Raw genomic sequence first — 15,172 nt, 5'->3', positions numbered from 1 at the left:
AGTTAATAGAAATCTATGAAATTTTGACTCAAGGTTTATGACCACAAAAGAACGGTTGGGATTGATTTTGGGAGTTTTGGTTTCAACAGTTTAGGAATTAGGGGCCAAAAAAGAGCCCAAATAAGCATTATTCTTGGTTTTCGCACAATAACTTTAGTTTAAGTAAATAGAAATCAATGAAATTTAAACACAATGTTAATGACTACAAAAGGAAGGTTGGTATTGATTTTGGGAGTTTAGGTCCCAACAGTTTAGGAATTAGGGGCCAAAAAGGGACCCAAATAAGCATTTTTCTTGGTTTTCACACCATAACGTTAGTATAAGTAAATAGAAATCTATGAAATTTAAACATAAGGTTTATGACCATAAAAGGAAGGTTGGTATTGATTTTGGGAGTTTTGGTCCCAACATAATAAGGGGCCCAAAGGGTCCAAAATTAAACTTTGTTTGATTTCATCAAAATTGAATAATTGGGGTTCTTTGATATGCCGAATCTAACTGTCATGACTGTGTATGTAGATTCTTAACTTTTGGTCCAGTTTTCAAATTGGTCTACATTAAGGTCCAAAGGGTCCAAAATTAAACTTAGTTTGATTTTGACAAAAAATGAATCAGTTAGGTTCTTTGATATGCTGAATCTAAAAATGTACTTAGATTCTTGATTATTGGCCCAGTTTTCAAGTTGGTCCAAATCTGGGTCCAAAATTAAACTTTGTTTGATTTCATCAAAAATTTAATAAATGGGGTTCTTTGATATACCAAATCTAACTGTGTATGTAGATTCTTCATTTTTGGTCCTGTTTTCAAATTGGTCTACACTAAAGTCCAAAGGGTCCAAAATTAAACTTAGTCTGATTTTAACAAAAATTGAAATCTTGGGGTTCTTTGATATGCTGAATCCAAAAATGTACTTAGATTTTTTATTATGGGCCCAGTTTTCAAGTTGGTCCAAATCAGGATCTAAAATTATTATATTAAGTATTGTGCAATAGCAAGTCTTTTCAATTGCACAGTATTGCGCAATGGCAAGAAATATCTAATTGCACAATATTGTGAAATAGCAAAATTTTTTTAATTAGAGTTATCTTTCTTTGTCCAGAATAGTAAGCAAAACATATCTAATTGCAAAATATTGTGCAATAGCAAGATTTTTTTTTAATTGGAGTTATCTTTCTTTGTCCAGAATCAACTTAAATCTTCGTTATATACAATATACAATGTATATTCACTTTTTACTACCAACTGATAAATTAAAATAATCTTTACCATTCAGTGATAACAAGCAGTTTTTTTACATCTTAATATTTTATGATGTATTTAAATGAGTAGTTATTGTTGCAAACTCCATTAGAAATTTTAATTGAGATTAGTTTTGGAATAAGGGAAAGGGAGATGTGATTAAAAAAATTGGGTTCAATTTTTCTCATTTGAAATTTCATAAATAAAAAAGAAAATTTCTTCAAACATTTTTTTGAGAGGATTAATATTCAACAGCATAGTGAATTGCTCTAAGAGAAAACAAAAATTTTAAGTTCATTAGAACACATTCATTCTGTGTCAGAAACCTATGCTGTGTCAACTATTTAATCACAATCCAAATTTAGAGCTGAATTCAGCTTGAATGTTGTGTCCATACTTGCCCCAACCGTTCAGGGTTCAACCTCTGCGGTCGTATAAAGCTACGCCCTGCGGAGCATCTTGTTTATATATAGATTAGACCGTTGGTTTTCCCATTTGAATGGTTTTACACTAGTAATTTTGGGGCCCTTTATAGCTTGTTGTTCGGTGTGAGCTAAGGCTCTGTGTTGAAGGCCGTACATTGACCTATAATGGTTTACTTTTATAAATTGTTATTTGGATGGAGAGTTGTCTGATTGGCACTCACACATCTTCCTATGTCTATCTACAGACAGGTACGTACACCTTACAGTTACCCCCTACACCTTATCTTGTGATCTTATCATTAACAGTACCTAAGAGGACCACAAAATCTTAACATTGACCAATGAACCATGAAAATAAAAATCAAGGTCATATGAACCCTGTAGTAGACATGTACACCTTACAATTATTCAATACACCAAATATAGTTGACCTATTCATTATAGTATCTGAATTGACTGATGAACCATGAAAATTAGTTCACGGTCATATGAACGCTGCCAGGCAGACATGTTCTACTTACAATTATTCCATATATCAAATATAAGTTGATTGGTTAAATAATCTGAGAAATAGACCAAATCACAAAAATTAATAGTGACCAATGAACAATTAACACAAGGTCCAGGTCAGAAGAAACCTTACAGTCAGACAAGTACACCTAACAATTACCTCATCAACCAAATATGGGGCCTTAATGCTTAAAAAATTGCTTATCTATAATACTAAAATAATGAGGTCCAATTTGTCAGCCGTCATGGGGTAAAAACGACAAATCAAAGAATTCAACTTTATATATAGCTAATATAGGACAATGGTGTAGATTGAAAATTACAACACTCCAGACCCTTTTGTTTTCCACATAGTTAATACTGCCAATAATTAACAAGTTCCGGATCGAATCTGATACCGATACCAATAGTATATTCACCTGTTACCTATTACCTTATTTGTACTTTCCGCATCTGACAGATGCGCCACCAAACGTTGTATTTAGTATTTGATATATAAACGGGTCATAATCACAGGGTTAACACTACTTAATTCTATCATTGTTACATTGTTTCCTATTGTAGTATTTTAATCAATAAGACTTTCTATTAAGATGACAATACGAATACTAAAAATCTGGACTTAAATTAGGGTGTATAGGTACAGTTTTTTTAAATTTGTTAGCGGGCATGACAAAGAATTCATCTTTATTTCTAACTAATATAGGACAATGCTGTAAATTTAAAGATACTCCATTCCAGGACCTTTTGTTTTCCAAATAATTAATATTACCAATAATTGATAAGTTCCAGGTCGACGGGTTCAAACAGAAAGATTTTGAAAGCAGAGAAAACTGTGTATCTTATAATCGGCATGAGTTTATCAGATGACAATACCAATACTAAAATAAGGCTTACGCATAGTTATATACTTTATTCAGTCACGATCCGTGATATCACGGATATGTTCTAGTAGTATATGAAAAAAGACAACCACAAAAACTTTACATTGTCCGATGAGCCATGAAATAAAGGTCATGGTCAGTTGAAACTTGCCAGTCTGACATGTACACCTTAAACTAACAATCATTTCATACACCAAATATAGTTGATCTAAATAAAGAAATGAAAAAAAGATTTTTTTAGAGTTTAATCGTCAAATTTAATCTTCTTTCCTTGGAAAGCTTGGATGGTTGAATGTTCCTTCCTTTTCTTGCTAGCCTCCCAGGAAGGATGAAGTTTCTCCTCTGTCTTTGTTGATGAACCTTGAAAAATAAAACTTTTCGTTTTAAAGGTTAACTCTAACATATTTCACATCACCTTAACTTGTAAATCAACGTTTCACAATAAAAACAACAAGGATAAGAAAACAGGTTTTTATGACTGATATCTATTTTATCCTGAACCTGAACAAAAGAAAAAACTATTTTCTTATAACTAGTTGGTTCACTATGAATTTTTCCTTTCAAGAGTAACTGATATTATATAGTTGTAAGATATGGAATTAAGTACTGTTCTGGTGAAATAGTTTGTGTCTGCAGGTGACTTTAGATTTTCCTAATTTCACCTTAGTAATAGAGACAAATTTAGGGGGCAGTGGGCTAAATGCCCTGTTCCATCACCCCATATGGGGCTACATATATATACATATATATATTAGGGATGTCAAAAGATTTGAAATTTAATACTCAGACACTCGTTCATGATACTCAAGTACTCGCGAGTACTCGGGTGAATCTTAAACGTCTATTGAAAAATTTAGATTTTAGGTGGGATGCAGTGTTTTTGTTATTACTATCATACACATATTTACGAAAGACAAACGTACTAAGAACATAGCTTGATCCTCTGTTGTTTTTTTTTTATATATATAAATAAAGAGTAATTAAATTAATTTAAATGTACATCTCATACCAATCACGTTTACCTAGAAGTCTTGATTAACAAACAAAGGTAAGTTTTTACGGCTTGTGATGAGTTAATTATTAATCCATTAAATTGTTGATCCGTGTACAAACACCGGTAAAAATGTCTCTTATCAGTAGCGTAGGGTTCACCAAAGTCAGGTCACTTTGATTTTGTTCTTGTTAAGAATTATGATCTGGTCAACAATTTCAGACTAAAGACTAGTACTGTTTGGCTTTCTATTTTTTGATACAAGTAGTGACCATGAAAACATTGGAAGGAAAGGACATTGCTGGTACTACTATAACAAATAGTATCCTCAGGACAAACATATTTATGTTGTAAATTGATTTTATTTAGTATTACTAAGGGGACATTTCAACGGAACTAAAGTGAGTGGAAATATGAAGAGTAATATCTCAAGATGTATAACAGGCAAACAAGTATCCGAGTACTAAAACTGTACTCAAGTACTCGGCCTTCCGAGCCAGTACTCGAGTACTCATTGCCATCCCTAATATATATATATAGTTGATGCAAAGACTATTTACATGTACAACTCCGAAGGATACCTTGTTAAAGGTCCATGGTCCCTAGATTCAAATCTGCGAGACATAGGATTCAACACCTGACATTTTAACACAACACTTAAAACAATCAAACAATTTTAAAAATAGTGATCAATTGCAAAAAAATAGTAAAGATTTATATGAATTAAAATTAATCAATTTAAGTATATGTAAGTATGAATCTATGAAATTTTATTTATCTTTATCTATGAAATAATAATTTTAACATAGTTTGTCAAAAGAACCATAAAATTGCAATGATATCCCGATATGTTATAATTGAAAGCATTGATTATAACGTGAACATAAAATGGCATCAACAACATAATTACCTTTATTGTCAGCGTAAGAATTCATATTCCTGCTTGACCTGTAAAATATTAATATTAAGTTAGATTTTGAAGTTAAATTCATTTTTTTTCCCTTGATGAAGTACATTGTATACTATAATGACTAGTACATAACATACATTTTTGTTTAGGAAAAGCTGGAGGCCGCTTGTGTGTGGGATTGTTTTACTGTGATGAAGACCAATTGGTGGCCTTGCATGCTTGTCTGTCTCTTTGACACATTCTCCGTTTCCATCTTATATAATTGTTTTGATAGCTATAACTTCTGTTACCTTTATTTCAAGCAGCCATTTGCTCAGTAAAGGGGGAAAAACACTCTTTAAAGAATTCTCCAGATCCAGTTCAGAACTAAAATATGTGATATCTATTTCTCAATAGTGCATTACAAGTTTATTTAATCTGTAATGTCATTTTAGTTAGAATTGTTGTAAGAATGATGGGACATAAAAAAGAACACCACATTTGAAATTAGGTCAATGATTGCCAAGGAGACAACTATCCACCAGAGACCAAATGACATAGAAGGTCACAGTTGATCCTTCTACAATGAGCAAAACACATTTGGTTTAATTTACGAAAATAAAAAATAAAACAAAATGTTATCTTGGATTCGTGATCGTGTACTCACTGGTTTTGTCTGTATGAACTTCCTCTATTGTCTGACCTCTGGAAATCTCTAGGTCCATTCTGTTGACCTCTAAAATTGCCTCTTCCTCTTTCAAAATGTCCTTGTCCTCCTCTCCCTCTATAATTATCAGAATTTCCAAATCCTCTGTCCCTACCATATCCTCTGTTTTGCCCCCTCCCTCTGCTGTCATCTCGTCTGTCAAAATGTCCCCTCCCTCTACTGTCATTTCGTCTGTCAAAATACCCCCTCCCTCTACTGTCATTGCGTCTGTCAAAACCCCCTCTTCCTCTGCTGTCATTTCGTCTGTCAAATCCTCCCCTTCCTCTGTTGTCATTTCGTCTGTCAAAGTGTCCCCATCTACCTCCATACCCTTGTCCCTCACTTTCATCATAATGTCTATGTTTTGATTTAACTTCATTTAAAGCACCTAGAAAAGAACTACTAATAGCCTGTCTACTAGCTTCTCTCTTTTCGTCTTCACCCATGTCATCTGATTCACTGTCACCATGAGTAGAAGAAAGATTACTGTCTGAATCTTCATCATCACTATCACCTCTTTCAAAGAATGAATCTTTAGACTTTCTCACTTTTGAAATGTTTTCCTCCTGGGAATTAGCTACAAGAAAATCTGGGATATCTTCATCTTTGCTATTAACTAGGTCATCCATGTTCAATTTCTTGACTACCATTTCACCTTTAATTTTAGTGTGGTCTTCATTCTCACTTTCATCCTGTTCATTGTCATCTGAATCTTTCTCACTTATTTCACTCTCGTCATTGTCTGAACCTACTACTCTACTTTCACTTTCATCACTGTCTGAACCTACTACTCTACTTTCACTTTCATCATTGTCTGAATCTTCTTCATTACTATCACTTTCAGCAATGTCTTGGCCATCAGAAATTTCACTTTCTATTAAAGAGTCATTATCTCCATTTGAATTGCTCTCCTCTTCTTCATTTTCCTGTTTATCAGTAACCTCACTTGTTAATGTATCACTTTGTTCTTTAACAGTTGTTATTTTATGTGGTTTTTCTTCCAATATTTTTGTTAATTTTGTTGGACTTTTTTCTGTATTAACTTTACTTGTCTTTTGTGGGCTAACTTTTATTATTTCTGTTGATTTTTTGGATTCTTCGCTATCATTTGTTGATTTACATGATATTTCTTCCATTACTTCTGATTGTTCTTGTGGACTCTCATCTTTTATTTGAGTTTGTCCTTGACTTACTTTTTCAATTTCCGTAGATTTATTCACAAGTTCAGTGTCTGACGTAATACCTGAAACACCACTATTATCTTTTATAGTCAATTCTGAATCCTTTCCTATTTTATTTTCCAAGTACGCCTTTACTAAAACATTTCCAGCATTAACATTTGTCATCATTTTAGATTTAATTTCCTTGTATTTATTTTTGTTAAAACGCCTAGGAATATGGTTAAGAAGAAACTCTGATAAGGACTTCCAGTCATCATGGTCCTTTCTAAACTTGTCTACTTCCTCTTTCAGTGCAGCATGTTCTGATAGTCTAGCTAGTGCTATCATTTCAGCTGAGGCATCAGGCTGTAAGTATAAGTACAAGTCTTAACTAATGTTAGTATTTTATGTCATAAAGCAACCATCATATTGGATTCTTCCATGGATAAAAAGATTTGGTTGGGAAGTTTGGCGGTACATATATAGAAAACTTCTTTCTAACTAGAACATTTTTACTGTGTTGTTGTTGACAGAGCCTAGAAATTTTGATACGATCTGAGTGAACTTTTTATCAATTGTTTGGTATTTTTATTAGTCGTTTTTGGCTTTGAACTAGCTATTGGTAACTGTGAGTACTTTTAGTCTTTCTTGTTGTGAGGGATGCATTTCCTGTCGTGTTCAGTCTGTGTTTTTGTTATTTGTTTTACTAATTTGTATTGATCTGAGTTAAGCCCTTTTCAACTGAGTTTTTTCTAGTGTTGTATTGTTACACCACTCTCCCAGGTTAGGGGAATGTTGGTGCCTTCAAACATGTGTAACCCTGCTACATTCTTTTTAATATTACAAAAACCAGGTGTTTTGCAGGGCGCAGCTTTATACGACCGCAGAGGTAGAACCATGAACACTTGGGGCAAGTATGGACACAACATTCAAGCTTAATACAGCTCTGAATTTGGATTGTGTTCAAATTTTTTACATAATATGAGTTTCTGACACAAAACAAATGTCAAGATCTTACAAATATATTGCGCAATATTGTGCAATTAAGGATTTCTTCTTCAAACTTTTAAAAATTGGAGGGAAAGAAATTGAAAACTACTACCACCTCCCTTTTTTTTGCAATTAGTCCAAAACCTGACATTACTTTATACATAATTTACAAGAAGTGTAAGGGAGGTAAATCAGAACATACCCAACATTGTTTGTTAATTACCTCCCTTACACTGCTTTTAAATTGCCTTAATTGTCTGTTGACCAGAAAAACCCTAGTTTTTCCCCTTTTGCCCCTAATTCTAAAAAATGTTGAGCAATAACCCCCAAAGTCAATATTAACCATCCCTTCATGATATGGAAACTTGTGGTATAATTTCAAAGAGATTCATACACTTAAACACAAGTTATTGTTTGAAAACTATAAAAATGCTTATTTTTGGCCCCCTTTTTGGCCCCTAATTTCTAAACTATTTAGACCATAACCCCCAAAATCAATCACAACCTTCCTTTAGAGGTATTAAACCTTCTGGTAAAAAAAATGCGTCTTCAGACAACGACGACGCAGACGACATGATACCATTATATGATGCAAAATTTTTTTTGCAGTCGTTTAAAAAGAGTACATTGTACCTATATGTTTACAATAAAATATTCAAGCTTAAGATGATGTAGCAATTAAGTTTTGACCAGGAAGAGAAATTAATTTTCCCCTCCAAAGAGCAGTAAAATACCAGAGATTATGTTTACTTACCTTTTCAGTTATTTCATGAAGAACAGAATCATATCCAATGGCAAACTTAGAAACTTTGTCAAGTTTCAAGTCCTACAAATAAATCAACACATTTGACAGTTATATATAAACTAGCAAATGCAAAGTATAAACAGAATACAGATTAGTCGTCTAACAAACTCATTTCATTTTCTATCAGTCTATGAAGCACAATGATCATGATAACACATGTAATTTCAACCAAAAATAATATTCAAACAGAAACTGAAAAATTACAACACATAAAATAAGGAGATGTGGTATGAGGATATATTTCAACTGATACCCAGATAGTACTAAGAGTTCAAACTAAGCCTTTAAAACAGTCTGAATTGTATGGGTTTTTCACATGTTGATGGCCATAAGGAGATCTGTAGATGTTAAAATCCAAGTCATTTGGAATCTGTTGGTTACTTCTTAAAGCCAATCATACTTTTTATTTAATGTTCCACTTCAATAGTTAAACGAGGGTGGTAAAGGGTTATTTTCGTGCAACGTGTTTTTCCATTTTTATTTCACAAGTAGCCGTGAAATAGGTTTGTTATTCACTGTGTTTCGTAAAATCGGTAAACAGATTAATGTGCAAGACATTTTTAATTGTTCGTTCATCGTGAAATGGCAATTTAATTTCGCTTTCTTTCGTGCAGATACCCCCCATTTATGCCCCTTTTAAACTATTGAAAACATATACATGCACATAAAAAATTCTTGATCTATAAATATTAGCAACATCTAACATAGATATTGTACCTTGATGGCATACATAACTTCTAGCTGTCTCTCTATCTTTCTTTTGTCCTTATTTTTTTCTTCTTCTGTGCCTCTAAAATTGTTTATATTGTAATACATTTATGAGGTATATAAGTATGTAATAATGCTTAGGTATATAAGTATGTGATAATGCTTAACTGTGAATGATCAATGATTGTTGTTTGATTCTCTGATTGAGATAGACCACCTTGCTGTTAAAACTTATGAGCAGTCTTTACTTAGTAGAGGAGGTTTACATGTTAATTTTTTTTTAAAGTCAAAAATAATAATAACTTACAACATTGTACAATGTACATGTATGTATAATTTTCAGTAATGACAGTGCACAGTGTACATTGCTATTTGAATAGGCAACAAATTTTACTTGATTTAACAAAGAACATCAACTCTTGTAAAACCTCCCAGTATCATTGAATTGGCTATTGATAAAGAATGTCCTGTTTATCTTCATGATTCAATCTACTTAAAGGAAAACTCTTACTCTTTTAGATACCAGAATACGGCAGACCTACAATCTTAACTAAGAAATTAGCTGTGTATGTAATCATTTTACAATCAATTCACAGTGTTCTCTCCAGGGTGTTTTAGCATCATAGTAATGTGATGCTATATTGCTAGTAAGTGATGCTATCTGAAATTAGTTTATTATAGATAGTGTTTATATGAATGTGATGCTATATTTTCTAGAAACATGATGGTATTTCATAATTTTCTATCTACATGCATATGTACCAGGATGATATAATAAATTTCTGAGGAGAACACTGAATTCAAGAACCTGATAAATTCTTGGTGTGGCAGCTTGTACAAAACTACTTAATTCTTTTTATTGGTTTTAATTCATGTAATTATTGCTTTGATTTCAGCATGGCAAATTTTATTACATTTACCATTAATGTTTACAGACATTGAATAAAGTGTTAAACATGTTAAATACATTCCCAAGATCCTTGTTAAGCTGCTGTTACAAACATTATCTGTAAAATGAATTACTCATTGTCATCATGATTATAAATGTAGTACAATAGAAAATTATTATTATTTTATGACAATACATAATTGCTTTTAAGTTGGTATAAACTAGTATATATATGTGAAAACTTACTTTTTATTCCTTAAACTTTTTACTCTCCTAATTATCTTTTGTACTGTCTGACCTTTAGCCTTCTTTACAGCTTGTCTCATCATAATAATCTGTCAAATTACATCAAAAACACAAATTAATTATTTTTGTTAAAACTGTCCTAACCACTATTTTTCCACATCATGCTTTTTCAATCTATGTTAAATTGAATAACAAATTGACAGATTAAAGTGTCTCCACAAAAAATAAAATATATTTGATCCCATAAAATAATTGAGTAAGACATTGTAATCTAAATAACCATAAATGTGAATGCCTCATTGAAAAGTGGCTTTGAACAAAATTAAAGTAATTATATTAATTGGAACATGAAGGTTTACTGCGGTTCATCTTTTGCATTTAATTTACAATAAATAGTATAATAAGCAGCATATTTGAACAGATCGCTTCAAGGATTCATCAGATTCCTGCTCCACACTCAATCCTTTAATGCAATGAAATCATATATAATTGATGACATCTTGTTGATTCTGAGCTATGAAGAAAGATTAAAAGTACTTAAACTACCTTCCCTAACTCACAGAAGGCGAAGAGGTGATATGATACAAGCTTTCAAAATATTAAAAGGAATCGAAGATATATCTTATGAAAGATTTTTTACTGTCATCAGTACAAATACCCGTGGGCATAATTGGAAATTAGCAAAACCTAGATGTAACACTTCTTTTTCGATTAAGACATTTCTCACAACGAATTATTAATGATTGGAATAACCTACCAGTTGAAGTTATTTCATCAAAAACTGTGGAAGCCTTTAAAATTAGTATAGACCGTCATTGGGAATCAGTCATGTATCAGTTAAGAAATTGATGAGGACACAAATAGTTTTCTATATAACTTTTTAATTGTGTGAAATATTGCACCAAATCATGCAGGATTGATGATTGTATCAGTTTTGAAAGTGTACCAAAATAGGGTGGGCTAAAAAGGATAGGATCCTTCCATATGAGCCCCACAACGATCTTACAGGTATCCTACAGGTAAATTATATGTTTGTTGTAAAGGACACAGCAAAGAAAAGATGTAAATTTGGCCCATTAGTTTTAGAGAACATTTTTGTAAAAGTTAACGACGACTGACAACGGATGCAAAGTGATGAGAAAAGCTCACTTGGCCCTTTGGACCAGGTGAGCTAAAAATCAAAAAGCGTATATATAGAAGTATAAAATTATATGAAAGCAAAATAAACAAAATAAACAGTAAACCTTATTATTCAAAGACAAAATGTCTGTACTAGCTGGTTTAGCAACGTCAAGCTTTCTCTGTTGGTGTACTTCCATTGTTGGAATGTTGTTAAATATAGAAATAGGATTAGTTGATAGATCTTTGCAAACAATAACAATCACTGCATCTTAGGAAAAGCTCATGGTAAGAACCAGGGGAATATAAGTAAGGGGGAGGGAAACCAATGCTAATATGCTGGGAAGATCTTATTCGAAGCTGTTGGGACTTTACCATACCAAACGACTAAATAACAGAGAAAGTCGAAAAATAAATCGTATCTTGCCATTGGTTTAAAAAAAATACGTCAAAATGACAATAAGTTACAACATGAATATTGATATATTTGAACTCGATTATTCTAAATTTAAAAGGTCATTACACAGTTTGATAACTAACTAACGCGTATTAATTGCACCCAAGCGCTTGTTCAACTCATGATATATATATGATTATAAAATGGTAACTAAAAGAAAAATAAATTCAATTTATTTGTTTCTGTAGTGCAAATATTTTTGTACATTATTAACGAATCTGAGGGGGAGTACCCTTCTCCCTTCTCCCATCCCTCTTCTCCTTTCTCCTACCCCCGTTCTCCTTTCTCTCATTAGAATAAAACATCTCCTTTTGAGATATTTTTTCTTGAAATATTTATAGATCATTTTTTAAAAGGAGAGATATTTTATTTTTTCTCCATTCTCCAACTTTTTCTACTTTCTCCCAGCCTTCCTCTCCTTTCTCCTACCCCCTTTCTCCCTGTCCTCCCCCTCGAATCTAGTGACAGGTAATTCGCATTCTACCTGCAGGTCGTAGCAGTTTAAACTATTTGAACTGTCCGGGTTACTCTTGTGTCAGTGATGATTATTTAATTTTTATCGTCTTAATTTGTCAGACTTTTCTTATTCTAATATATGAATGCATAATTATCTATTTTATATTACAAAAGCGGCTTGTAAGTATATATGTGCTTATGACAGAACCACAGACAACAGAATATTTCATTCCAGTTTCTGATTTTTCTACATTTTTTGGACCACACTGTACAGCTGTATTTGTCAATGTGACTCATATAAGATGTACATAGACCTTCTATTTTCTTTTCATCTTATCATTAATATATATTATGATCTAAAGAGTTCATCATAGAAAAAAAATCGTAAGGGTCTCGCGCCTACTTTTGTTGTAAAAGTTAAGTACCAAAATGTAGCAGGCTCAACAAAAAATGGTGAAAACATTTTTTCGTTAGATACTATATATATCTTTTGGTTCAGTTCAATCGGGTTAAAATCAATATTGGATTATAAATCTAATCAATGGTTTTTTTTTTAAACTGGATGTAATTGGCAGAAAAAGTAGGTCCATTTATAAGTAAAGTGCGGATAAACCGATTTAAAAAAAAATTAATTCTGGATAGTAATGATCTTCACATCATAAACAAGCTTCCTTCAAAGTTGGGTAGAAACCGAGGGCAGTTTAAAAAAGTTATTAAAATTCCAAAAACTTTCACCAAAGAGTGAACTTTTATGGACACCACACCACCGACGAAGGAATGTAGGATAGCTGTCTCGCTTTTGCTACAAAAGTCACAAGCTATACAAAAAGAAGATGTGGAATGGTTGCCAATGAAACAACTCTCCACAAGAGAACAAATGGCACAGAAATTAACAACTATAGGTCAACGACGTCCGTATGGCCTTCAACAATGAGCAAAACAATTACTACATTTTCTATATATATATAACCCCAAAATGACAAATCTAAAACTATTAAAACGAAAAAACTTACTGTGAAAGTACTTTTATTCGTGGGGTACCAATTTTCGTGGTTTTCGGGGATGACTTTATCCACGAATTTAAGTGTCCAACGAAATAAAATAACCATTGTCTAAATCAAGACCTGGAAAGATCCCAATCGGTAGGTTTGACTACTGATATGACATGTATGATCTAGTCTACGAGAAGATATTGAATAGCACCAACTCTGAGAATACTTTAATAGCAGTCACAGAACTACAACCGCATGCAGGATTATACCCATTTAATCTTTAATAACCTAAAATGTACAACTTTTGTTTTTGATCAATGAAAGTCAGATTTCCGGTATTGATATGCTAGTATGATAAAGTGTTCATTTTATATCCTCACATACGAGAAAAAAAAATTATGCTGGTCTTGATTTTGCTAAGAATTATTTGGCAATTCATAGCATTTGTTTATGTTACTATTTTCTTTAGGTGACATGTTAATGGCCTAATTAACACCTTTGATGGTCTGTAATCTCTTGATCACTTTATCATAGGTTAATTAGTGTTATCACTACGATTTACACGGGTCAATGTTTACTTTGCAATTTCCTTCAATCTAGACTATTTGTAACCCTCGTTTCTAAAGGCTTCAATTTTTCAATTTTTTTTTTTTTAGAAAACTAAAATCCACGAATTTAAAAGCCCACGAACATGTTAATATTGCTCAAACCACGAAAATTGATACCCACGAATTAAAGTACTTTCACAGTACTTAAAAATATTTACCAAATTATAAACGAAAAACAAATGTGAAACAGAGAAACAAACGGAAACCATTGAATTGCAGGGTCCTGACTTGGGGGGAAAGCATACAGAATGAGGGATTATAACCTCAGGCGCCTGGGCTATAGTATTCCAATTTAAAAACAAACCATAATAAACAGCTGCGCCATGAGCATATGATACGCCCTTCGTATTGTGTGTGAATATTATGCAATAATCATAAATAGTTTCTGACATATGGTGCGACATGTGAACCCCCTCCTTTTTTACCCTTATTACTCTAAAATAAAATTGTAAATCTTCACCAAAAATTATACAGATCTTAACATAAATATAACTAAAAAGTGTGGTAAGTTTTAAGCAATAACCAACCAGATGCTCCGCAGGGCGCAGCTTTATACGACTGCAGAGGTTGAACCCTGAAGGCTTGGGGCAAGTATGGACACAACATTCAAGCTGGATTCAGCTTTGAATTTGGATTGTGATTAGATAGTTGACACAGCATAGGTTTCTGACACAGAATGAATGTGGTCTAATGAACTTAATTTTTTTTTGCTTTTTGAGCAATTCACTTTGCTGTGGAATATTAATCCTCTCAAAAACAAAATGTTTGAAGAAATTTTCTTTTAATTTCTGAAATCTGAAAAATTGAACCCCCCCCCCCCCCCTTTTTTTTCATCTCCCCCTTTCCCTTATTCTAAAAATGATCTCAATTCAAATTTCTAATGGAGTTTGCAACAATAACTACTCATTTAAAATAAAATGTCATGGTTAAAATTAATTTTAATTAATAGTAACTTCTAAAAAATAAATGGGGAATGTGTCCAAAGGGACACAGATGATGCCCTCACTAGCTAGCATATAACGTTAAAAAGGGACATAACTCAAGAACTGTGAAACTTTTAACACTCAAAGGCTAAGTCTAAAACTCAAACACAGACTG

The 15,172-nt window shown here is 32.5% G+C and overlaps 1 protein-coding gene across 1 annotated transcript; it reads right to left on the bottom strand.

The window, feature by feature from the left end:
* Window positions 1–3,286: 3,286 nt before the first annotated feature.
* On the bottom strand, window positions 3,287–11,858 carry LOC139521205 (uncharacterized protein DDB_G0283697-like). The gene is made up of 7 exons (XM_071314575.1): window positions 11,687–11,858; window positions 10,443–10,531; window positions 9,317–9,389; window positions 8,549–8,620; window positions 5,606–7,170; window positions 4,960–4,997; window positions 3,287–3,418 (listed from the first exon to the last, which is right to left on the bottom strand). Exons 1-7 carry the CDS (start codon window positions 11,759–11,761, stop codon window positions 3,303–3,305), a joined length of 2,028 nt encoding a protein of 675 aa, XP_071170676.1. The 5' UTR covers window positions 11,762–11,858; the 3' UTR covers window positions 3,287–3,302.
* Window positions 11,859–15,172: the final 3,314 nt, after the last annotated feature.

Source organism: Mytilus edulis, chromosome 4 (genome assembly GCF_963676685.1).
Source record: "Mytilus edulis chromosome 4, xbMytEdul2.2, whole genome shotgun sequence".
Taxonomy (NCBI): Eukaryota; Metazoa; Mollusca; class Bivalvia; order Mytilida; family Mytilidae; genus Mytilus; species Mytilus edulis.
This window is presented reverse-complemented; position numbering and strand designations above follow the sequence as displayed.

What these genes read in the sequence shown, in the direction of transcription:
- LOC139521205 (XM_071314575.1), bottom strand. Translation starts at nt 11,761, where the DNA reads ATGGAAGTACACCAACAGAGAAAGCTTGACGTTGCTAAACCAGCTAGT. An exon ending in TTTTGTCTTTGAATAATAAG is followed by an intron (nt 10,532 to 11,686) that starts GTTTACTGTTTA and finishes GTAATTTGACAG; the next exon opens with ATTATTATGATGAGACAAGC. An exon ending in AGTTCATACAGACAAAACCA is followed by an intron (nt 4,998 to 5,605) that starts GTGAGTACACGA and finishes AATATTTTACAG; the next exon opens with GTCAAGCAGGAATATGAATT.